Here is a 23,185-nt window from a genome sequence, read left to right as displayed (position 1 = left end):
TCCTGGGCACCGAGGCCTCGCTTTATTTCACCAGCAGCACCTGGTCACTTCTTTTGCCCTGGGAATGGTGGAAGAACTTGAGCAGCAGCCCCAGCAGCCCCAGGACTATGCCCACCAGCAGCGTCAACTTCAGCCCCTTGAGGACAGGCCCGGCCTTCCCCTTCGAGGCCTCCCTCGCCCCCTGCTGCCGGCCTGCCTCCTCCTCCCTGAGGGCCTCCGGCACGTCGGGAAAGGGCCTGGGGTTGAACCGAGCCATGAGCTCCTGCTGCACGAAGCACTTGTAGATGGCTGGCTGGAAGACCTGCAGCTGCCTGCCGCCGTTGGCGGGTTCCAGAACGGTGTTTAAGTCCTGGTTGGAGAGCTGGCCCTGCCACGTCAGGGGCATGTCGTTGGCTTCCCAGAGGATGGGCCTGCAAAGGAGGACAAGGTGAGCTGCAGCAGCCCGGGGAGAAAGGAGGTGGAGACGGCGGCCCCCTGCTCCCCGGGGAACAGCAGACGGGGCGCCCCCTCCCAGAGGGCCCCAGCAGCAGGGGGGACGGTGGGCATGCAGCTCGGAGCTCCACCCCACACTAATGGGCAAGGGGCACACACCTCCAGCTTTTCGAGCCTCTACTTCATCGTCTGAAAACTGGGGGTGTAGGGGTCGTACCCACCTCACTACTTGGGGGCTACTTGGAGGAATCAGCGAGAACACTGCTTGTGTGATAGCCCCTCCACCCCCATTTCCCTGCCAGCCTCATTCTTCCAATCTCCCTGTACCTCACTCTCTCCCAGCCATGCTGGCCTCCAAGGTGGCCCTCCAACCTGCTGGGCTGGGCTCTGTCCTGCCTCAGGGCCTTTGCTCCTGCCGTTCCCTCCACCGGGAGTGCACTCCCTCAGTACATGCGGCCCCCTCACCTCCTTTTGGTCTGGCAACTTCTCAGAAGCCTCCCCTGTCCTCTGTATCTAAAATGATTCTTTCCTCCACTCCCATCCCCCTCCCAGCCCTTCCTTACCACCATCTGGCACACCGTATGTTTTATTTTTTTTTAATTTTAAAAAATTTTTTTATTTTTATTTTTTTAAATAATAAATTTATTTTTTATTGGTGTTCAATTTGCCAACATACAGAATAACACCCAGTGCTCATCCCGTCAAGTGCCCCCCTCAGTGCCCATCACCCATTCGCCCCCACCCCCCACCCCCCCCCTCCCCTTCCACCACCGCTAGTTCGTTTCCCAGAGTTAGGAATCTTTATGTTCTGTCTCCCTTTCTGATATTTCCCACACATTTCTTCTCCCTTCCCTTATATTCCCTTTCACTATTATTTATATTCCCCAAATGAATGAGAACATATAGTGTCTGTCCTTCTCTGATTGACTTATTTCACTCAGCATAATACCCTCCAGTTCCATCCACGTCGAAGCAAATGGTGAGTATTTGTCCTTCCTAATGGCTGGGGAATATTCCATTGTATACATAGACCACAGCTTCCTTATCCATTCATCTTTCGATGGACACCGAGGCTCCTTCCACAGTTTGGCTACTGTGGCCATTGCTGCTAGAAACATCGGGGTGCAGGTGTCCCGGTGTTTCACTGCATCTGTATCTTTGGGGTAAATCCCCAGCAATGCAATTGCTGGGTCGTAGGGCAGGTCTATTTTTAACTCTTTGAGGAACCTCCACACAGTTTTCCAGAGTGGCTGCACCAGTTCACATTCCCGACAGTGCAAGAAGGTTCCCCTTTCTCCACATCCTCTTCAACATTTGTGGTTTCCTGCTTTGTTAATGTTCCCCATTCTCACTGGGGTGAGGTGGGATCTCATTGTGGTTTTGATTTGTATTTCCCTGATGGCCACCGTATGTTTTATTCGTGACATTGTTTTACGGCTCCATGAGGGCAGGAATCTTCCCAGCTTTGGTCTCCCCTGCCCCCCGGGGACCAACATTAGTGCTTGGTTTATAAACAAACACTGAGTGAAAACATGGTACGTGACCAAGCAAATCAGACACATAACACACCTATCACGGCTGAGGAACAGAGGGCCGCTCAGTAGACAACACTGACAAAGCCAATAATCACACAAGCAAAAAAGGACACCAATGAGAGCTCGGAACTTTGGTCAGACACTCTCCGGAGTGTTTTGTAGGCATTTGCATCCTTAGACATCACACAGTGACCCAGCGAGGCCGGGGCCAGCGAGACCTCGGTACTGGGTTGGATTGTGTCCTTGCCACAGGGTGACCTTATCTGGAAATCAGGTTGTTGCAGATGTACCAGGTAAGGTGCGGCCTGAAAGACGTAGCCCCGGGCCCTAAATCCAATATGACAGGTGTCCTTTTAAGAAATGGAGAAGAGACCCAGATACAAACACACAGGGAAAATGCCAAGTGATGCGGATAGATCGGGGTGGGGGGTGGGGGGGGATGTAGCTACAAGCCCAGGAAGGCCAAGGATGGCCTGCCAGTCCCAGAAGCTAGGAAGCCAGGACAGATTCCACTCAGCATCTCAGAGGCCACATGGCCCTCGTGACAATTTGACTTGGACTCCAGAGCAGTAAGAGAATACATTGTAATTGTGTTAAGCCCCCCAGGGTGTGGTACTTTGTTATGATGGGCCCGAGGAAAGGGATACAACCCCCATTCAACAGAGAGGGAGACTGAGGCCCAGAAAGATGCCACAGGCCCCAAGTCGCACAGCTTGGGAGAGTGGCAGTGCTGGGACTGGGGCCCAGGCCCGCCTGAATCCAGAGTCCAGGACATAAAGCTCACATGAAATGCCATTCTACGCAGCTCCCGAGAGACATGGTAGCTCTCGAAGCCTCAGTGACCTCTCTTGAGTTTTTTGTTCTGTTTTCAGTTCTTCCACGGCCAGCATGGAGCCCAGCCCGGGGCTTGAACTCACAGCCCTGAGATCAAGACCTGAGCTGAGATGGAGTCAGACGTTTAAGTGATTGAGTCGCCCAGGAGTCCCCCATCTCTTGAGTCTCATCCAGAGGGCCTGTGACTGGCGCTCAGGAATCCCTTATCTGGCAAATGACATGGGACAAGCGTCCCAGTCCAGATAGCCGGCACCCATGCACTTTCCCGCACTTCTGAATTGTGGGGGTTTTGGAGAGACTAGGTGTTAACTTTTAGACTTACAGGGGGAGGAAGACAGGAGGAAGGGAGACAAAAGAGGAGGAGAGAAGTCACAGCTGGAATAAGGAGAAGAAAACCAGATGGAGGTGGCGAGCCCAGATTTGATGGAGCAGGTGGCTGCAGAGGCCTCAAGAGGTGGCTCGGGCTCCCGCCTTGCAAGGGAGGGGCTGCCACAGGCATGTGAGGAATGAGAGCGAGGGGACCTCACGGTTTCAAGTCACCACGGCTCCCCCTGGACAAGAACTGCACCCCTCTGAGCTGGACCCCCGTGGAGCCCCCAGCCCCTGAGGCCCCGGGAAGGAGGGTGGGAACAGGATGCAGCCTGGGCCGAAGCACAGCACTGTGGGTGGTTGTAGTCCTTACTCCTGGCTAGTGCCGGTGGCTTGGGGAAGACAGGCCAAGGGGAGATTTCCCAGGGCTCCCGGCAGGAAGACAAGAACAGGAGCGTGAGCTCTGGGAGGCGGACCCTGATGGGCATCCCCCGGGGGCACCATCCTCGCTCTGACACTTGCTGATCCTGCCAGATGAGAAGCAGCCTCGGGCCCACAGCCTTCCCCCCAGCACAGACTCATACTCACATGGGCTGCTCCCACGCCAGCCCTGGCCACCCTGAGGCTGTCCGTAGCACCCACCCACGCTGGCTGGGGGCTTCCCGGGCGGGGGGCGGGGGTCCGATGACTGCCGCATCCACAGCATGGGCCAACCACGGGACCAGGCCCAGAACCAGCCGAGCCCTCCATAGGTGTCAGCTGTCCTGTACCACCTGTGTGACCCAAGAGCATGTGGGCACCAGGGGATTCTTGCCAAAGGCACGTCTGAAGAGGCCAGCAGAGATAGCCTGCAGGGCTGCTCCCGGGGGAGCCCTGCCCTCTGCACGAATTAGTCATGAGGGCTCCAGATTGGGGGAGCCTGGCGAGGGGTGAGGGGCTGGTGCCTGCCTCCATCACCTGTAGATGGATCCCAGGGGGCAGGTGAGCCACACGGATTCTGACTCCTCGCTGATCTCAAAGTTGTCAAAGGTGATGAAATCCAGCGTTGATGTTTTGCACGGGACATGGCAGGTTTCCACCTGCATCTCAGGTCGCAGGCGGGTGGACCACATCTTCAGATCCCCCAGGTAGAGCCAGCAGGGCACGGGTTTCTGCAGGGGCTCCTCGATGTAGCAGTACCCCAGGCGTTTCCGCTCGCCGGGCTCCCCACAGCGGTTACAGTCCTGCCAGGGCTCCCAGCGGGTGAAGATGAGCTCCTCGCCGCCCAGACTCAGAGTCTCATTCTGCAGGGGCTTCTGGCCCAGGCCTTTGTGTGTAATATGCAGGGTGCTGACATCCTGGAAGTCAACCTCGTATTGCACCACCTGGATGCCATTCTCGTCCTGGCAGTGATAGAAGCCTGTCTGGGAGGGCAACGGACTCCTAATGAGAATGCCGGTTCCAGGTATTATTTCTATGTTGGAAACGCTGGAGACTTTGTTGGGCCAGTTGGCCCTGTTGTTCATGAAGAAGAAGTTCCACTGTGCCCCAGAAGAGTTGCAGAGCAAAAAGATGTCATTGTCTGAGAGGAGGGCTGTTTGGCATTGCTTCTCACTGGGACAGCTGAAGGAAGGATAGAACCCCAGCAAGGGGGTGGCGAGGTTGAGCAGCAGGCACAGGGTGGTTAGCATGGTGGACTGGGGCTGTGGTGGTGGGCAGGACACCACCCTGGCCATTGTGAAGTCACCCAAGAGACCCAGATCTCAGCCCTGGGCCGCAGGACGCATTATAGTCCATGCCATGGGTTTGTGAGGTCACAATCCCCATTTGATTTGCGACAATTGAACAACTCTACTTAATTCCTATTCTGAGTCCCCCGCTCTGCTGGGATAGGACGAAACTTAATTTGTCCATTCAAGGTTTTCTCTACCATCCCCGGCTTTGGCATTAAAGTGCCACACGTGGGGCTGCCCGGGGGGCTCCGTCGGTTAAGCATCTGTCTTCGGCTCAGGTCCTGATCTCAGGGTCTTGGGATCGAGCCTCGCAGTGGGTTTCTCGCTCATCAGGGAATCTCTTTCTCCCTCTGCCTCTTCCCCCAGCTCATGCTCTGTCTCTATCTCTCAAATATATAAATAAAATATTTTTAAAAACCCTAAAGTGTCACATGTGAACATTCAACACATTTCCCCCCAAACGCCTACTACGTTCGTTCTGGGCACGATTCTTAGCACTGGGCGTGGAAAGGTGATGAAAGGTGACTAAACCCTCTCTGGTTACCATTCTGACTTCCTGCCCCTTTATCCCAGCCCTGTGTTCCCAGCCACGCTGGCCTCCCTGCCATCTCCTGAAAACATCAGGCAAGCAAAGGGCTCCTGCCTCAGGATCTTTGCACACACCCGTCCCAGACTCTTTCCACAGATATCTGCATGATTCAATTCATTTTAAGCAGATAAGTATTTTTCTCGGTTGTCTCTTTCCAAAACCCTTTCCTAACCTACCCTTGTCGGGCTCGACATTAAAAATGATTATCGTGCAGGCTTGATCTGCCATCATTCACTCATTTCACAAATGTTTACTGCATGCCTACCATGTGCTGGCCCTTATTCTAGTCACAGCCCTGAGCGAGTCAGACAAAGCCCCTTCCCACCCCCACCTTGGACTTACCTTCTAGAGGAAGAGATAGATAATAGGCAAGTATATAATACATAGTATCAGACACAGTAGATTCTCCTTATTCAGGGCTGTTATGTTCTATAAAGTTGCTGAGTTGGCAAATGTGGAAACATTGTTTCTAGGAGAAATACAGGCTTAAGGTCCTCCAAGCCTCTGGTCATAATATCTTTGTCAACTGCTCAACACAGAACCTTGCTTTACGAGTATTTTTGTTTAAAGACCTCTTATTTAATATACATTCTTAATTCACTGACATTGAACTTAGGACCAGCAGCACAATTAATTCACGCCTGAGCGAAGCTTCCCGAACACACGTTTTCTCCGCAAGATATGTCACAGGCTGCTTGTGCTTAGGGACGCTGGCCAGCCCATCAGCACTGCTTGGGAGCCATTTGAAACAGCAGAATCACCAGCAAAAATGCAAAAATGCAGCAACAACACAAGAGCGGCACTAAACGGACCATGGACAAAGGATACTTGCTGATAGCGGGAGCCCTAAAACTAGAAGGCGGCCGCATGTTGCTGGACCTCAGCTGGGAATGCGCGTTGTTAGTGACTCAACGTTTCCACCACCCTGGGCCTGTCTGCGGAGGACGATGAAACCCCTGTGGGTACTGACCTGGGGGCTTTGCGTGAATTTCAGCAAGTAGGTGAATTCACAAAAGCATGGGGTCCTCAAACAGGGAGGGTTACCCTATAATCGCTGAGGATGAGAACAGAGCAGAGAAATGGGGATAGGACGAGAAGAGTTTGTGGGTGTGAGCTGTTTTAGGGAGTGGGATCGGGCCTGTCTGAGCACTCCCCCAAGGCGGTTTCACCAACATGTGAATAGAGTGAGATAAAGAGCCCTGTGGATATCTGCAGATATTCCCAAGAGATGGCTAGACCCTGACACGGCTGCCATATGTAAAGGCCAGAGTGACCAAGAAGTAGTGGACAAGCAGGGGAGTGAGGAGCGGTGAGGTCAGAGGTTCATGCACACCTTTGCTAGGACATCCTGCCTTCCTCTCCACCCGGCTCCTTATGGCTTGGGGCTCTCTTAGTCGTGTCCCTGCCCCATGCAGGGACCTCTACAGGCTGTGTTTGGCACAAATTGGATGCTCAGACTGGAACTGAGGCATCCAGTTCCAGTCTGATGCTGCTTCTGAGGCATCTTGCCACCACCTTTGTCCCCCAATGGGCCACACATCCCCTCTGTTCTCACATCTATAAAACTATCTAGAGTCTTTTTCTGCTTCCTAGGATCTTGTAAAGTCCCTCTACCTAAGTCACATTAACATCTGCACTTCTGTTGCTTCTCCCTCCCTGTCTCTGTCTCTCTCCTCAGCCCAGGAATCTCTTTTCTAAACAAGGAAGCAGGGCTAGGAGGACCCTGAGATAGCCCACTTCCAATTTTCACTTTGTCTAACTGAGAAGTAATAAACTGCCTGGATCCAGCCTGAATAAATGTTTTCATTGGCCTCCCTAGGGTGTTTTTAGAATATTTAAATCAGTGACCAACATGTAAAATCCAAAGACTTCTTTTTTTTAAAGATTTATTTATTTATTCATCAGAGATATAGAAAGAAGTAGAAACACAGGCAGAGGGAGAAGCAGGCTCCAAACCTGATGTGGGACTCGATCCCAGGACCCGGGTATCACGCCCTGAGCCAAAGGTAGATGCTCAACCGCTGAGCCACCCAGGAGTCCAGTCCAAGAGATTTCATGTGAAAATCCAGATTCCCTGATATTCTTTAAATAACGTGGGTGAGGTTTCTGCTTACTGCTACAATTGAGAAGCTTATATCAGACCAGCACTTTTGCTAATAATTAACAACTATAGACTTTAAGGTAAGTTTGATTAATATGTCCAGGAGATGATAAGATGAGGATTTTGAATCTATACAGAAGAATTAAATGGAAATACTAGAATTGAAAAATTAAATATGTGAAATTGAGAATTCACTAGAAAGAGTAGCAAGCTCTTTGACACAACAGGAAAGAGGATTAAGGAAATGAAAGATGGGCCTACAGAAAAACATCCATACTGAAGCATGCAAAAAAAAAAAAAAAAAAAAAGATAGGAAAATACATAAAAGAGCGTAAGAGATATATAAGACATGGTGAAAAGTTCTAACATTTATGTTAATGGAGACTCAGAAGCAAAGGAGAGACAAGAACATAAGCAATATTTTAAGACATTGAATAAAAATTTTCCAAAACTCATGAAAAGCACCAAAGCAACAAATTCAAGATGACCTTCAGGGACACCTGGGTGGCTCAGAGATTGGGCGCCTGCCTTTGGCTCAGGGTGTGATCCCCGGATCCGGGATCGAGTCCCACATTGCGGAGCCTGCTTCTCCCTCTGCCTATGTCTCTGCCTCTCCTCTCAATCTGTGTCTCTCATGAATAGATAAATAAATCTTAAAAAAAAAAAAAGATGACCTTCAAACACCGTGCAGGATAAATATAAATGAAGCCACATCTAGACACATTATAGGAAAATGCTGCTGAAAACCAAAGAGGATATAATAAAAATGTCCAGAGAAGAAAAAGATAAGTGCTTTCAAAGCGACAATCATAAGGCCCTACATTGACTTTTTAAGATCATCATCATCATCATCATCATCATCACTATTCTTATTATTATCATTACTAAGTAGGCTCCACACCCAGAGTGGAACCCAGTATAGAGCTTGAACTCGACCCTGAGATGAAGACCTGAGCTGAGATCATGATCCTACTTTGACTTTTATGTTTTTTTAATTTTTAAAAAGATTTTATTTATTTATTCATGAGAGACACACACAGAGAGGCAGAGAGAGAGAGAGAGAGAGGCAGAGACACACGCAGAGGAAGAAGCAGGCTCCATGCAGGGAGCCCGACGTGGGACTCGATCCCAGTCTCCAGGATCAGGCCCCGGGCTGAAGACAGCACTAAACTGCTGAGACACCCGGGCTGCCCCCTACATTGACTTTTAAAAAGAAATGATGGGGAGCACCTGGTGGCTCAATTAGTTAAGTGTCTGGCTCTTTGATTTCAGCTCGGGTCATGAGCTCAGGGTCATGGGACTGAGTTCCACGCTGGGCTCTGCATTCAGCAGAAAGTCTACTTCTCTCCCTTTCCCTCTGTCCCTCCCTGTGCATGATCTATAAATAAATAAATAAATAAATAAATAAATAAATAAATAAATAATCAAAATAAATGATGGAAGGTAGAAGACAATGGAACAACACCTTTAAAGCACTAAAAGAAAATGATTGCCAATCTAGAATTCTATATGGAGACTTCTATAAAACCACAATGAAAATATCCTTTAAAGATGGAGGCAAAAAATAAAGATATTTTCAGATGAAACCTGAGATTTACCACAGCAGAGCACACTAAAAGTAATACTGAAGAGAATTCTCCAGGTAGCAGGAAAATGATCCCCAGTGGAAGTAAGGTAATGCAGGAATGAAAACTACCAAAAAGTAAATATGCGGGTAAAATTAAATTAACATTTAGAGTGTTTAAAAATAATGTCTTGTGGGGTTTAAAATATATTTAAAATAAAGATATCTGATAACAAGAGTACAACAGATGGAAGGGGAACAAATGGAGCTAAAAAGTTATAAGATCTCTACATTGTCTAGGAAATGGTACAAGTATAAATTTATATTATATTATTATATCATAATGAGTGAGAATAAATTTTGTAATCTCTAGAGAAAACAATAAAAGAATGCATATCTAATAAGCTAATAGAGGGGTGCTTGGGTGGCTCAGTGGCTGAGCATCTGTTTGGCTCAGGGCATGATCCCAGGTTGCTGGATGGAGTCCCACATCGGGCTCCCTACATGGAGCCTGCTCCTCCCTCTGCGTGTGTCTCTGCCTCTCTCTGTGTGTCTCTCATGAATGAATAAATAACATCTTTTTAAAAATAATAATAAGCTAATAGAGGGGGAAATGGAATAATTAAAAAATATTTGGTGAAAAATATACTTGATGAATCCAGTACTATGTTGAATAAAAGTGGTGAGAGTGGACACCCTTGTCTTGTTCCTGACCATAGAGGGGAAGCTCTCAATTCTTCCCAACTGAGTACGATGTACACCATGGGTTTTTCATATATTGCCTTTGCTGAGGGCTTTTCTCACGAATGGATGTTGTACTTTGTCAAATGCTTTTTTTTGCATCTACCGGAATGATCATATGGTTTTTATCCTTTCTCTAATTAATATGATATATCATGCCAATTGATATGCAAATATTGAACCCCTCTTGCATCTGAGGAATAAATCCCATTTGATCGTAGTGAACAGAAAAGAAAACTCCAAAGTATATCCACAATTATGCAAATAAATAAATAAATATATATATGATCAACTAATCTTCAACAAAGCAGGGAAAAATATGCAATGGGGAAAAGACACTCTCTTCAAAAATGGTGTTGGGAAAACTGGTCAGTTACATGCAAAAGAATGAACCTGGGTAACTTTCTTACACTATACACAAAAATAAACTCAAAATGGAGTAAAAACCTAAATGTGTGACCTGAAATCATTAAAATCCTAGACGAGAGCACAGGTGGTAATGTCTCTGACATCGGCCATAGCAACAGTTTTCTAGATATGTCTCCTGAGGCAAGGGAAATAAAAGCAAAAATAAACCATTTGGACTACCTCAAAACAAAAAGCTTCTACACAGCCAAGGAAACAATCAACAAAACTAAAAGGCAACCTACTGAATTAGGAGAAGATATTTGCCGATGACCTATCTGACAAGGGTTAGTATCCAAAATATATAAAGAATTGATACAATTCAACATTCAAAAAAAAAAAAAAACAAATAATCCAATTAAAAAATGGGCATAAGACGTGAACAGATATTTCTCCAACGAAGACATCCCAATGGCCAACAGACACAGGAAAAGATGCTCAACATCATTCATCATCAGCAAAATGCAAATAAAAACTACAATGAAGAGGCAACTGGGTGGCACAGTCAGTTGAGCGTCTGTCTTCAGATCAGGTCATGATTCCAGGGTCCTGGGATTGAGCTCTGCATCGGGCTCCCTGTTGGGTGGAGAGCCTGCTTCTCCCTCTGCCTCTGCCTCTCCCTTTGCTTATGTTCTCTCTCTCTTGCTCTATCTCAAATATGTAAATAAAATATTTTTTAAAAAAACTACAGTGAGATATCACCTCACATCTGTCAGAATGATTAAAATAAAAAATAAAAGAAATGGCCAATCATAAGAGGATTTGGAAGAAAAGGTATATTCTCGCATTGTTGCTAAGAATGCAAACTAGTGCAGCCACTGTGGAAAATGGTATAAAGTTTCCTCAAAATGTTAAAAATAGAATTGTACTATGATCCAGTAATCACACTACTGGGTATTTACCCCCAAAATACAAAAACACTGGGGTGCCTGGATGGCTCAGTTGGTTGAGCGACCAATTCCAGATTTTGGCTCAGGTCACAATCTTGGGGTCCTGGGATCAGGCCATTGAGCTTCATGCTCAGCATGGAACCTGCTTAGGGATTCTCTCCTTCTCCCTCTGTCTCCCCCCTCCCCTCTGCTCATGCTGTTTCTTTCTGTCTCTCTTTAAAAATAAATAAAATTTAAAAATCTTTTAAAAATACAAAAACACTCATTCAAAGGGATATACGTACCCCAGTGTTTATAGGAGCATTATTTACGACAGTCAAATTATGGAAGCAGCCCATCCACGGATGCTATCTGCTTCCAGATAGATGAATAGATAGAGAATATGTGATATACATATATATATGTATGTGTGTGTATATATACTCATATATATATATGTATATATATATATATATATATGTATTATTCAGCCATAAAAAAGAATGAAATCTTCCCATTTGCAATGACATGGATGAAGTCAGAGAATATAATGCTAAATGAAATAAATCAGTCAGAAAAAAACATATACCATATTATTTCACTCGTATGTGGAATTTAAGAAACAAAACAAATAAGCAAATGAAAGAGAGAGAAACCAAGAAACAGACTCTTAACTATAGAGAACAAACTGGTGGTTACCAGAGGGGAGGTGAATGGGAGGGATAGGTTAAATAGGTGAGGAGGATTAAGGCTATACTTATTGTGATGAGCACTGAGTGATGTATTAGAATCGTTGAATCACTGTATTGTACACCTGAAATTAATATAACACTGTTATATGCTAACTATATTGGAATAAAATTTTTAAAAAATACTTGATAAATCCAAATTAAAAAAAAGACAAAAGAAGAGACAGAACATGTAGAAAGCAAAGAGGAAAATGGTAAACTTAAACCCAACTATATCAGTAATTACATTAAATGTAATGAACTAAATACTCCAATTAAGGACAAAGATTTTCAGACTGAATACCAAAACAGGCAGAGGGGGAAGTAGGTTCCCTGTGGGGGCCGATGTGGGACTTGGTCCCAGGACTCCAGGATCATGACCTGAGTTGAAGGCAGATCCTCAACTGCTGAGCCACTCAGGTGTCCCCAACAAAAATCTAACACATACTTAAGAGATTCATCCTAAGTAAAAAAATATAGAGAAATTGAAAGTAAAGCCATGGAAAAGTATCATGCAAACATTAAAGAAAACTGGTATGCTAGCTATACTAATAACAGAAAGTAGACATAAAGGCCAAAAGTATTAATAGAGACTATAAGAGACATTTTATAACATGGCCAGTCCAATGGGAAGTTAAAATGATCTTAAGTTTGTGTGAACCTAAAAATATATAAAGCAAAACCTTATAGTACTAAATGTTGAAATAGACAAGTCCACAGTAAAGGTATAGAAGATTTGAGCGATATGATATAAACTTGATCTAATTCATATATATAGAACACTGCACTCAACTTCAGATCATATTTTTTACATTTAAATGAAATTTTTGCCAAAATTAACCATATCCTAGGTCATAAAACAAGTCTCAATAAATGTTAAAGGAAGAGAAGCACATTTTAGGTTAGTGGAATTAAGTTAGATATAAATACAAAAAGACAAGAACATCACTAGATATTTGAAATTTATACATTGAGATGTCCAAATAACTAATGGATCCAAAGAGAAACCACAACTGAAGATATAAAGTATTTTTAACTGACAGAAGATATATAATATCCAAACTTGTAGGATGCTAGTGAGTTGTACTTAGGGGGAAATTTCCAGACTAAATACATATTTTCAAGGGAAAAAGGAAAGATAAAAACTAGAGATATAAGCAAGTATCATAAATCAATTAGATAGAAAACAAAACTACAATAAACAAAACCAGTAAACCAAGTTAGTTCTTTCAAAGATGAATGTGATTGATAAAGGCCTAGCAAGACTAATCAAGATAAAAACAGGAAGAAGGCCTAAATAACAAATACTAGTACTGAAAAAAGAAACATTTCTACAGATCTTAGAGGCACAAAAAGATAATCAGATGATATTAAAAACAACTTTTGGCCAAAACTTATAAAAATTTAGATAAAATAGATAAATTCATTGAAAAGCTTAGCAACACTGGCACAAGAAAAAAACTGAACTGTTCTCTATTTAGAATTAAAAACCTATGCACAAAAAACTCTCTAAACCCAGAAAGCTTTACCACTGAATCCTTCCAAACATTTCTTAACAATTAAGAAATGGCATCTATCTTTCAAAATCTTTCCAGAAATATAAAAATATGAAATACTTCCAAACTTCTGTGAGGCCTACATCACCTTAATACCAAAATCATGTAAGGTTTTTACCACTAAGAAAAATATCAGGCCAATCTCTTTCGTGAACAAGGATACAATATCCTAAACAAAATATTAGCAAATTTCTTCCAATGACAAACAAAAAGAATAAATATCATGAGCACATTGGGTTTATCCCAGGAAAGCAAGGTTGGGTTTACATATGAACATAATAAATGAAATTCACCATATTAACATAATAAAGGAGAAAAACCATATTATCATCTCACTAAAGCAGAACATGCATTTGATAAAATTCAACACTCACTCATGGCTCAAAACTCTTGGACAACTAGGAATAAAATGGAATTTTATTAATCTGATAGTTTTTCTACTAAAAACCTAGAGCAGTATTATATTTACTAGTGAAATATTAAGAATAACATAACTATGTTTGCCATCAACTTCTCCACTCAGCATTTTATTGGAGGCAAGTGAATTTAGCAAAATAATTTGATAGAAAGTCATATACAAATATCAAATATATTTTTATTGACCAACAACAGACAAGTAGAACATGAAATTTAAAAGATACAATCTATTTCTCTAGCTGCCCCTCCAAAGCTGACAAGCATGAATTCCAGCCCTGCGCTCACCTGCAGCCTTGCCAAAGCTGATGGATGTACCTGGGCCCTGTGCTCTCACCCTGACTCACAAAAGCTAGCGGGTATGCACTCAACACAAGGAATTCCCCTTGATTGCCTGGTTCTGGTGGCTCGCTGGGGTGTGTGTGTAAGCATTTGTGTTTCTGTCTCCTGTGGGACTGAAACTATTGTGGGGATAGTTCTTGGCAGGCTACTATCCCCAGGGCACTCTACAGACAGCAGACTGAAATACATCATAATAGTCTTTCTGTGAAAAAGATCTATTTACACATCCTAGAGTTTTAGCATAGCTTCAAGTTTGCCACACATCTAGAGGCTATGAAGGAGTTCTCAGGGAATGTAGGCAGAAGGTCACCATATTTGTGCTCTCCCTTGGTTTCTTTACAGTTCACTGTTACCTCCCAGAAAGGAGTTTATATACTGACCTGGAGCCCCAATTTCCACAACTCTCACACAAGAGACACTTGCAGATCACCTAGTCGAGAGGTCAGCAGGGTTTATGATTGCGGTCCCATAGGACTGTATACATCTGTATAATTTACAAGCTATTTCCAGATGGTCTGGCTTCCAGTCAGCCTGAAACTAGCTGCTGATTGAGATTCCCCCCTTTGAAAGTCTGACAGGTCCACCCTCAACAACTGGAGCCTATCAAGAATGCCTCAGGCTGCTTGGAAAACCACAAAGGCATAAGAGAAAACCAAGAACTAGAACACAGTTGAATGATAAAGGTTCATCTCCTACACAAGCCCATTTCCTCAAGACAGGGAGATGTAGCTGTTTCACCTAATACATAGAAATAATCACAGAAAATTGAACAAGATGTGGAAAGAGAAGAATTTGTTCCAAATGAAGGAAAAAGATAAAACTTCAAAAAAATTGAGATAATAATTTACCTGATAGACTAAGAGTTCAAAGTAATGGTCAGAAAGATACTCAGGAGAATGGATGAACACAGTGAGAACTTCATCCAAAAAAATTGATAAGTAAAATCCAAGAAAGTATCAAACAGAAGCCACAGAACTATAAAGAATGACTGAGCTGAAAATACACTAGAAGGGTTCAATAGCAGACTAGATGAAGCAGAAGAAAGGATCAGTGATCTGGAAGACAGGACAGTGGAACTTACACAAACAGAGCAGCAAAAGGAAAAAAGGATATTAAAAAGTAAAGACAGTTTAAGGGACTATAGGACAATATCAAGTGGAATAACATTCGCATGATAGGAGCCTCAGGAAGAAAAGAGAGAGAGAGAGAGAAGGGAGGAGAAAACTTATTTGAAGAAATAATGGCTGAAAACCTCCCTAAACTGGGGAAGAACACATATATCCATATCCAGGAATCCCAGAGAGTTCTGAAAAAGATGAACCCAAAGAGATCCACAGTAAGACACAGAAGATGAGAAAGGAATCTAATCATAACACTAAAGAAAGTCATCAAACCACAAGGGAAGAGAACAACAGAATGAAAGAATAGAGAGGAGCTACAAAATAGCCAGAAAACAATTAATAAGGTGGGAATAAGTATACATCTAATAATAATTACTTTAAATCATTAAATGAACTAAATTCTTCAGTCAAAAGACATAGGGGGCACCTGCCTGAGTGGCTCAGTTGGTTAAGCATCTGACTGTTGATTTCAGCTTAATGTTATGAGATCAAAACCTGTGTTGGGCATGGAGCTTGCTTAAGATTCTCTCTCCCTCTCTTTCTACCCCACCTCTGCTCACAAGTATTCTCTCTCTCTGTCTCAAAAAAAAAAAAAAAAAAAAAAAAAAAAAAAAAAAAAAAAGACATAGCATGGCTTCATGGATTTTAAAAAAGAAAGAAATCCAAATCCATTTATATGCTGCCTATAAGACTCACTTCAGATATAAAGTTACACACAAACTGAAAATGAGGGCATTAAAAAAAAAGATGCTTCATGCAAATAAAAACAAACAAACATAAGGCTGGCAGCTATACTTATATCAAACAAAACAGATTTTAAAATAAAGACTATGGTGCTTAGGTGGCTCAATTGGTTAAGCATCTGCCTTCAGCCCAGGTCATGATCCCAGGGTCCTGGGATCAAGCCCCGTGTCAGGCTCTGTGCTCTGTACGAAGTCTACTTCTCTCTCTCCCTCTGCCCTTCCCTACCCCCACCCCATTAGTGCTCTCTCTCAAATAAATAGATAATACCTTTTTAAAAAAGACTACAGTAAAAGAGAAAGACGGACATTACATAATGATAAAGAGTTCAATCCAACAAGATATAATATCTGTAAATATTAATGCACTCAACGTAGGAGCACCTAAATATGTAAAGCAAATATTAACAGGAGGATCCAACAGTAAAACAATAGTTCAGGACTTAAATATGCTATTTACATCAATGGATAGATCATCTGGACAGAAAAATCAATAAGGAAATATCAGCATTAAATGACAGATAGGCAAGATGGACTTAATAGATATATAACAGAACATTCCACCCAAAGCAGCAGAATGTACATTCTTCTCAAATGCACATGGAATCTTCTCTAGAATAAATTATATATTAGGCCACAAAACAAATCTCAATAAATTAAAGAGAATTGATATCATATCAAGCATCTTTTCCAACCATGATAGTATGAAATTAGAAAAATAATTACATGAAAAAAACTGGAAAAAATCACAAATATGTAGAGATTAAACCACATGCTACTAAACAATCAATGTATTAATGAAGAAATGAATGAAAGGAGAAATAAAAATACCTTGATACAAATGAAAATGGAAATACAAAATATCAAAATCTAGGAGATATAGAAAAAGCAGTTCTAAGAGGGAAGTTCATAGTGATACAGGTCTACCTCAAGAAACAAGAAAAATCTCGGGATCCCTGGGTGGCGCAGAGGTTTAGCGCCTGCCTTTGGCCCAGGGCACGATCCTGGAGACCCGCGATCGAATCCCACGTCGGGCTCCCGGTGCATGGAGCCTGCTTCTCCCTCTGCCTATGTCTCTGCCTCTCTCTCTCTCTCTCTCTCTCTCTCTCTCTGTGACTATCATAAATAAATAAAAATTAAAAAAAAAATCTCAAATAAGCAATCTAACTTTACACCTAAAGAAACCAAAACAAACAAACAAACAAAAAAAAACAAGTGAAACCCAAAGTTAGTAGAAGGAGGGAAATAATAAAGATCAGGGCAGAAAGAAATGAAATGGAAACTAAAAAGACAGTGGAAAAGATCAGCATAACTAAAAGCTGGTTCTTTGAAAAGATTAACAAAATTGACAACCTTTAGCTAGACTCACTAAAAAAAGTGAAAAGGCTCAAATAAAATCAGAAATGAAAGAGAAGTTACAACTGATATCACAAAAATATAAAGGATCATGGCGCGCCTGTGGCATAGTCAGTTTAGTGTCCAACTCTTGGTTTTGACTTAGGTTATGAACTTAGGGTCATGAGATCGAACCCCCTGTTGGGCTCCACACTCAGTGTGGCATTTGCTAAAGATCCTCTGTCCCTTTCCCTATGCCCCACCCAGTCACACTTACTCTCTCTCTACAATAAATGAATAAATCATATATATATGAATATATATTATATATATTTATATATTATATATATATATTAAAATATATATATATAATCATGAGACTACTGTGAACAATTATATGCCAACAAATTGGACAACCAAGAAGAAAGAGGTAAATTTCTAGAAATATAAAATCTTCCAAGACTGAATCGTAAAGAAATAGAAAATCCAAAAAAACTGATTACTAGGATGGAGATTGAATCAGTAACCAACCCCCCCAAAAAAAACAAAAGTCCAGGACCAAAAAGTTTTGCTGGTGAATTCCACCAAACATTCAGAGAAGATTTAATACTTATCCTTTTCAAACTCTTCCAAAAATTCAAGATGAGGGAATGTTTTCAAACTTACTTTTAGGAGAAGAAGGAGAGGGGGGAGGAGAAGAGGATGAAGGAGGAGGAGGGGATGCCTGGATGGCTCAGCAGTGGAGCTTCTGTCTTAGGCTCAGGTCATGATCCCACCGTCCCAGGATAGAGTCCCACATCAGGCTCCCTGCATGGAGCCGGCTTCTCCCTCTGCCTGTGTCTCTGCCTCTCTCTCTGTGTGTCTCTCATGAATAAATAAATAAAACCTTAAAAAAAAAAAGAAGGAGGAGGAGAAGAAGAAATAGGAGGAGGAGGGAATGGAAGGGGGAAAGAAAAAAAAAGGAAGGGGGAAAGAGAGAAAGAAAAGAAAGAAAAGGAAAAATTACAGGCTAATATCCCTGATGAACACAGATGTAAAAATCCACAAGAAGATACTAGCAAATCAAATTCAACAATACATTAAAAGGATCATAAGATATGATCAAGTTGAGATTTACTCCAGGGATGCAAAGATGATTCAACATCCACAAATCAAGCAATGCAATACATCACATTAACAAAATGAAGGATAAAAGTCATATGATTATCTCAGTAGATACAGGAAAAGCATTTGACATAATTCAACATCCATTTATAACAAAAATTCTTTTTTTTTTTTAGATTTTATTTATTTATTCATGAGAGACACAGAGAGGAAAGAGGCAGAGACACAGGCAGAGGGAGAAGCAGGCTCCATGCTGGGAGCCTGACATGGGACTTGATGCTGGGACTCCAGGATCAGGCCCTGGGCTGAAGGCGGTGCTAAACTGCTGAGCCATCCGGGCCGCCCTTTAACAAAAATTCTTAAAGTGGGTATAGATGGAATGTACCCAACATAAAGACCACATACGTCAAGCCCACAGTTAACATTATACTCAATGGTGACAAACTGAAAGCTTTTCTTCTAAGACCAGGAAAAAGACAAAGATGCCTACTCTCATCACTTGTATTCAACACTGTATTGGAAATCCTAGACAGAGCAATTATACAAGAAAAAGAAATAAGACATCCAACTCAGAAAGAAGTAAAACTATCACTATTTGTGGACAATATGGTTTTATATATATAGAAAACTCTAAAGATTCCACCAAAAAACTGTTAAACAAATTCAGTAAAGTTGTAGGGTACAAAATCAATGTATAAAAATCAGCCGCCTTCTATACATTAACTATTATTAGAGAAATTAAGAAAATGATTCCATTTACATTTGCATCAAAAAGAATAAAATAGGGATGTCTGGATGGCTCAGCAGTTCAGTGTCTGCCTTTGGCTCAGGTCATGATTCTGGGGTCGGGGATTGAGTTCTCCATCAGATTCCCTGTGAGAAGCCTGCTTCTCCTTCTGCCTAAGTCTCTGCCTGTCTCTGTAACTCTCATGAATAAATAAATAAAATCTTTAAAAAAAAAGAATAAAATGTCTGGGAATAAATTTAACCCATGAGGTGAAAAACTTGTACACTGAAAACTATAAGCCACTAATGAAAGAAATTGAAGAAGACACCAATAAATAGCAAGATATTCTGTGCTTGTGGATTGGAAGAATTAATATTATTAAAATGTCCATATTACTCAAAGTGATTTATAGATTCAAGGCAATCCTTATCAAAATTCTAATGACTTTTTTTTTTACAGAAATAGAATAAATAATTCTAAAATTTGGTGAAACTCCAAAGACCCCCAAAAACCAAAGCAATCTTGAGAAAGAACAAAACTGGAGGCATCATATTCCCTGATTGCAAACTATATTACACAACCACAGTAATCAAAATAGTGTAGTATTGGCATAACAACAGACACGCAGATCAACAGAACAGTACAGAGAGCCCCGAAATAAACTCACATGTATATGGTCAATTAATTTATGACAAAGGATCAAGAATAAACAATGAGGAAAGGACAGCTTCTTTAATAAATTATGTTGGAAAACACTGGACAGCTACATGCAAAAGAATGAAGCTAAACCCCTATGTTGCACCAAACACAAAAATTAACTCAAATGGCTTAAAGATTTAAATATACGACCCCAAACCATAAAACTCCTAGAAGAAAACACAGGCAGTTAGTTCTGCAGTTAGTTTTTTGACATTGGCCTTGGCAACAAATCTTTGGATCTGATTCCAAAAGCAAGGCAACAAAAGTAAAAATAAACAAGTGGGACTGCATCAAGCTAAAATGCTTCTGCACAGCAAAGAAAACCATCAACAAGATGAAAAGGCAACGAACTGATTAGGAGAAAATATTTGAAAATTATTTTTCCAATAAGGGGTTACTATTAAAAAATTAAAAAAAAATAGAACTACCAGATGATCCAGCAGTTCCACCTCTGGGAACTTATCTGAAGAAAATGAAAACACTAATTTGAAAATATATAAAGGATATATGTATCCTTATGTTCACTGTAGAAGATATAGAGTCAATCTAAATGCCCATCAATGGATGAATGGTTAAAGAAGACGTGGTATACATACACAGTGGTCTACTATCAGCCATTAAAAAAGAATGAAATTGGGACACCTGGTGGCTCAGTAGTTGAGCATCTGCCTTCGGCTCAGGTCCTAATGCCTGGGCCCTGGGATCAAGTCCTGCATCAAGCTCCCTGCAGGGAACCTGCTTCTCCCTCTGCCTATGTCTCTGCCTCTCTCTGTGTCTCTCATGAATAAATAAATAAAATCTTTTTTTTTTTTTTAAAGAATGAGATCTTACCATTTGTGACACTATGGATGGAATTTGAGGGCATTATGCTAGGTGAAATAAATCAGACAGAAAGACAAATACCAAATGACTTCACTTATACATGGAATCTAAAAAACTAAGCAAACAAAATAGATACGAAGAACAGATTGTTCATTGCCAGAGGGGAGGAAGGTTGAAGGGTGGGTAGAATGGGTGAAGGGAGTCAAGAGGTACAAACTTCTGGTTGGAAAACAAATAAATGGAGATGTAATGCATGTGGAGATGTAATGTGCAACATGGTGACAAAGGTCAATAATATTTTCTTGTATGTTTGAAAGTTTTTAAGAGAATAAATCTTATTACAGGAAGAAAAATTTGTAACTTTGTATGGGGATGCATGGTAGCTAGACTTATTGTGGTGATTATTTCACAGTGTATGGAAATACTGAATCATTACATTGTGCACCTGAAACTAATATAATGTCATATTTCAATTATACCTCTCTATATATGGGGGGGATGTATAACTGAAATATAAGATTATATTAGCTTCAGTTATACAATATACTGTAATGTAGATAATATAATAACATATTGTATTATAATAATATGTATTATATATTGTATGTGTGTGGTACATATAATACATATCTATGACTTGAATCAGATTTTAATATCAGATATATTAAAATTTTGTCAATAGGGGATCCCTGGGTGGCGCAGCGGTTTGGCGCCTGCCTTTGGCCCGGGGCACGATCCTGGAGACCCGGGATCGAATCCCACATCAGGCTCCCGGTGCATGGAGCCTGCTTCTCCCTCTGCCTGTGTCTCTGCCTCTCTCTCTCTCTCTGTGACTATCATAAATAAAAAAATAAAAATTAAAAAAAAATAAAATTTTGTCAATAGTCAAAACACTGTTTACAACCTTGGATTATTTTATTTTATGTATTATTAAATCATGCATTATAAATCCATAAAAAAGACACAATTTGTAATGGCATGAAAAATCAAGTGCTTAGGAATAAATATAATAAAAATATATGTAAAATCTCTATATTAATAACTGTACATTATTGGGAGAAATTAAAGCCTAAATAATGGGAATATTTATGATGTTCATGGATTGGAAGTATGAATATTGTAATACATTAATTCTACCCAAATTTATCTTTAGATTCAATGAAGTCTCAATTTATTAAAAAATGGGATTTTGTGGGGGGATAGAAACTACAAGCTGATTTCAAAATATTTATACAAAGGGCCAAGAATAATCAAGACAATCTTGAAGAACTAGTTAGAAAATCTATACTATCAGATATCATGACTTACTATAAAAGTAGAGTAATAAAAATATTGTGGCATTGGTGCAAGGATGGACTGACAAATTGAATTCATCAGAGTCCCATGAGATGACAAAAACCACACTAGCGATGATGTTGGCAAGAGTATGGACCAAAGCGTCTTGGTGTCTAGGTTTTACATTTGGTCATTCCAAATATCAAGAGCTTATGAGGGCAGGGACTAAACCTTTTTGGTCACTACTGTGTCCCTAGTATCACCTGCCCAGGGCCTGACTCAGAAGGGACACAAGTACTTCCTACTGAATGAACATCTGAACAGGCCAGTGAAGAGACTCCTTTCTAGACAGACTGATGGTGAAGGCTTATGGGCTGGGAGACAGAGCCTTCTTTTCCACTGGAAGGCAAACCCCTGCCCCCCAGGTGGGCACAGGAAACAGTCTAGGTGAGGGTCAAAGGCAGGGCTGATGCCCTGGTCCAGTCACCTGTAGATGGATGCCAAGGGGCAGGTAAGCCACATGTTGTTGGTCAACTTGCCCAATTGATGAATGTCAAAGATGAAGTATGGCTGGTCGATTTCCTTGACGTGGTTGCAGGGTACGAGACAGGCTTCCACCTGCAGCTCAGGCCGCATACGGCTGTATCGTGCCTTCTTGGTTCTCAGATAGAGCCAACAGGGCATGGATTTTTTCAGGTGCTCCTCGATGTAGCAGTAGCCCAAGCGTTTCCGCTCGCCTGGCTCCCCACAGCGGTTACAGTCCTGCCAAGGCTCCCAGCGGGTGAAGATGAGTACGTGGCCACTCAGACCCAGAGTCTCATTCTGCAGGGGCTTTTGGCCCAGGTCTTTGTGTGTAATGTGCAGGGTGCTGACATCCTGGAAGTCAATCTCATACTCTACCACAAGGGCACTGTCATTGTCCTGGCAGTGATAGAGGCCTGTCTGGGAGGGCTGAGGGTTGGTCAATTGAAGGCTGCCCCCGGGCAGTTTTTTTACGTAAGGCATGGAGGAGAGCAGGAGGGGTTCTTCCCCCAGAACGGAAGAGAAGTACCAGAATGCCTTGGGATAGTCACACTGCAGGACAACATCATTGCCTGAGACTAGGGCCTGCTGGCAGAGACTCTTATAGGCACAGCTGATTAATGTGTAGGCCCGCAGAGTGGGGAGAGAAAGGCTAAGCAGCCACAGGGTGGCCAACATGGTAGCCTGAGACTACAAAAGGATGCTGGGA

General features: G+C 42.1%; 1 protein-coding gene across 2 annotated transcripts; it reads right to left on the bottom strand.

The window, feature by feature from the left end:
* FAM187B (family with sequence similarity 187 member B) lies at positions 1-23,185 on the bottom strand. 2 transcript variants are annotated; one of them, XM_025421736.3, is made up of 2 exons: positions 22,442-23,185; positions 1-410 (listed from the first exon to the last, which is right to left on the bottom strand). In XM_025421736.3, the coding sequence occupies exons 1-2, from the start codon at positions 23,152-23,154 to the stop codon at positions 23-25; spliced, it is 1,101 nt and encodes a 366-aa protein (XP_025277521.1). In that variant the 5' UTR covers positions 23,155-23,185; the 3' UTR covers positions 1-22. The 2 variants fall into 2 exon arrangements, with proteins under 2 accessions (XP_025277521.1, XP_025277520.1); XM_025421735.1 differs by lacking the exon at positions 22,442-23,185 and adding an exon at positions 4,068-4,840.

Source organism: Canis lupus, chromosome 1, assembly GCF_003254725.2.
Source record: "Canis lupus dingo isolate Sandy chromosome 1, ASM325472v2, whole genome shotgun sequence".
Classification (NCBI taxonomy): Eukaryota; Metazoa; Chordata; class Mammalia; order Carnivora; family Canidae; genus Canis; species Canis lupus.
This window is presented reverse-complemented; position numbering and strand designations above follow the sequence as displayed.

Excerpts from the sequence above, each read along its gene's own strand:
- FAM187B (XM_025421735.1), bottom strand. The coding sequence starts at position 4,825 with ATGGCCAGGGTGGTGTCCTGCCCACCACCACAGCCCCAGTCCACCATG. Across the intron at positions 411-4,067 it reads CCCCTGGGATCCATCTACAG|GCCCATCCTCTGGGAAGCCA; the intron begins GTGATGGAGGCA and ends CCTCCTTTGCAG.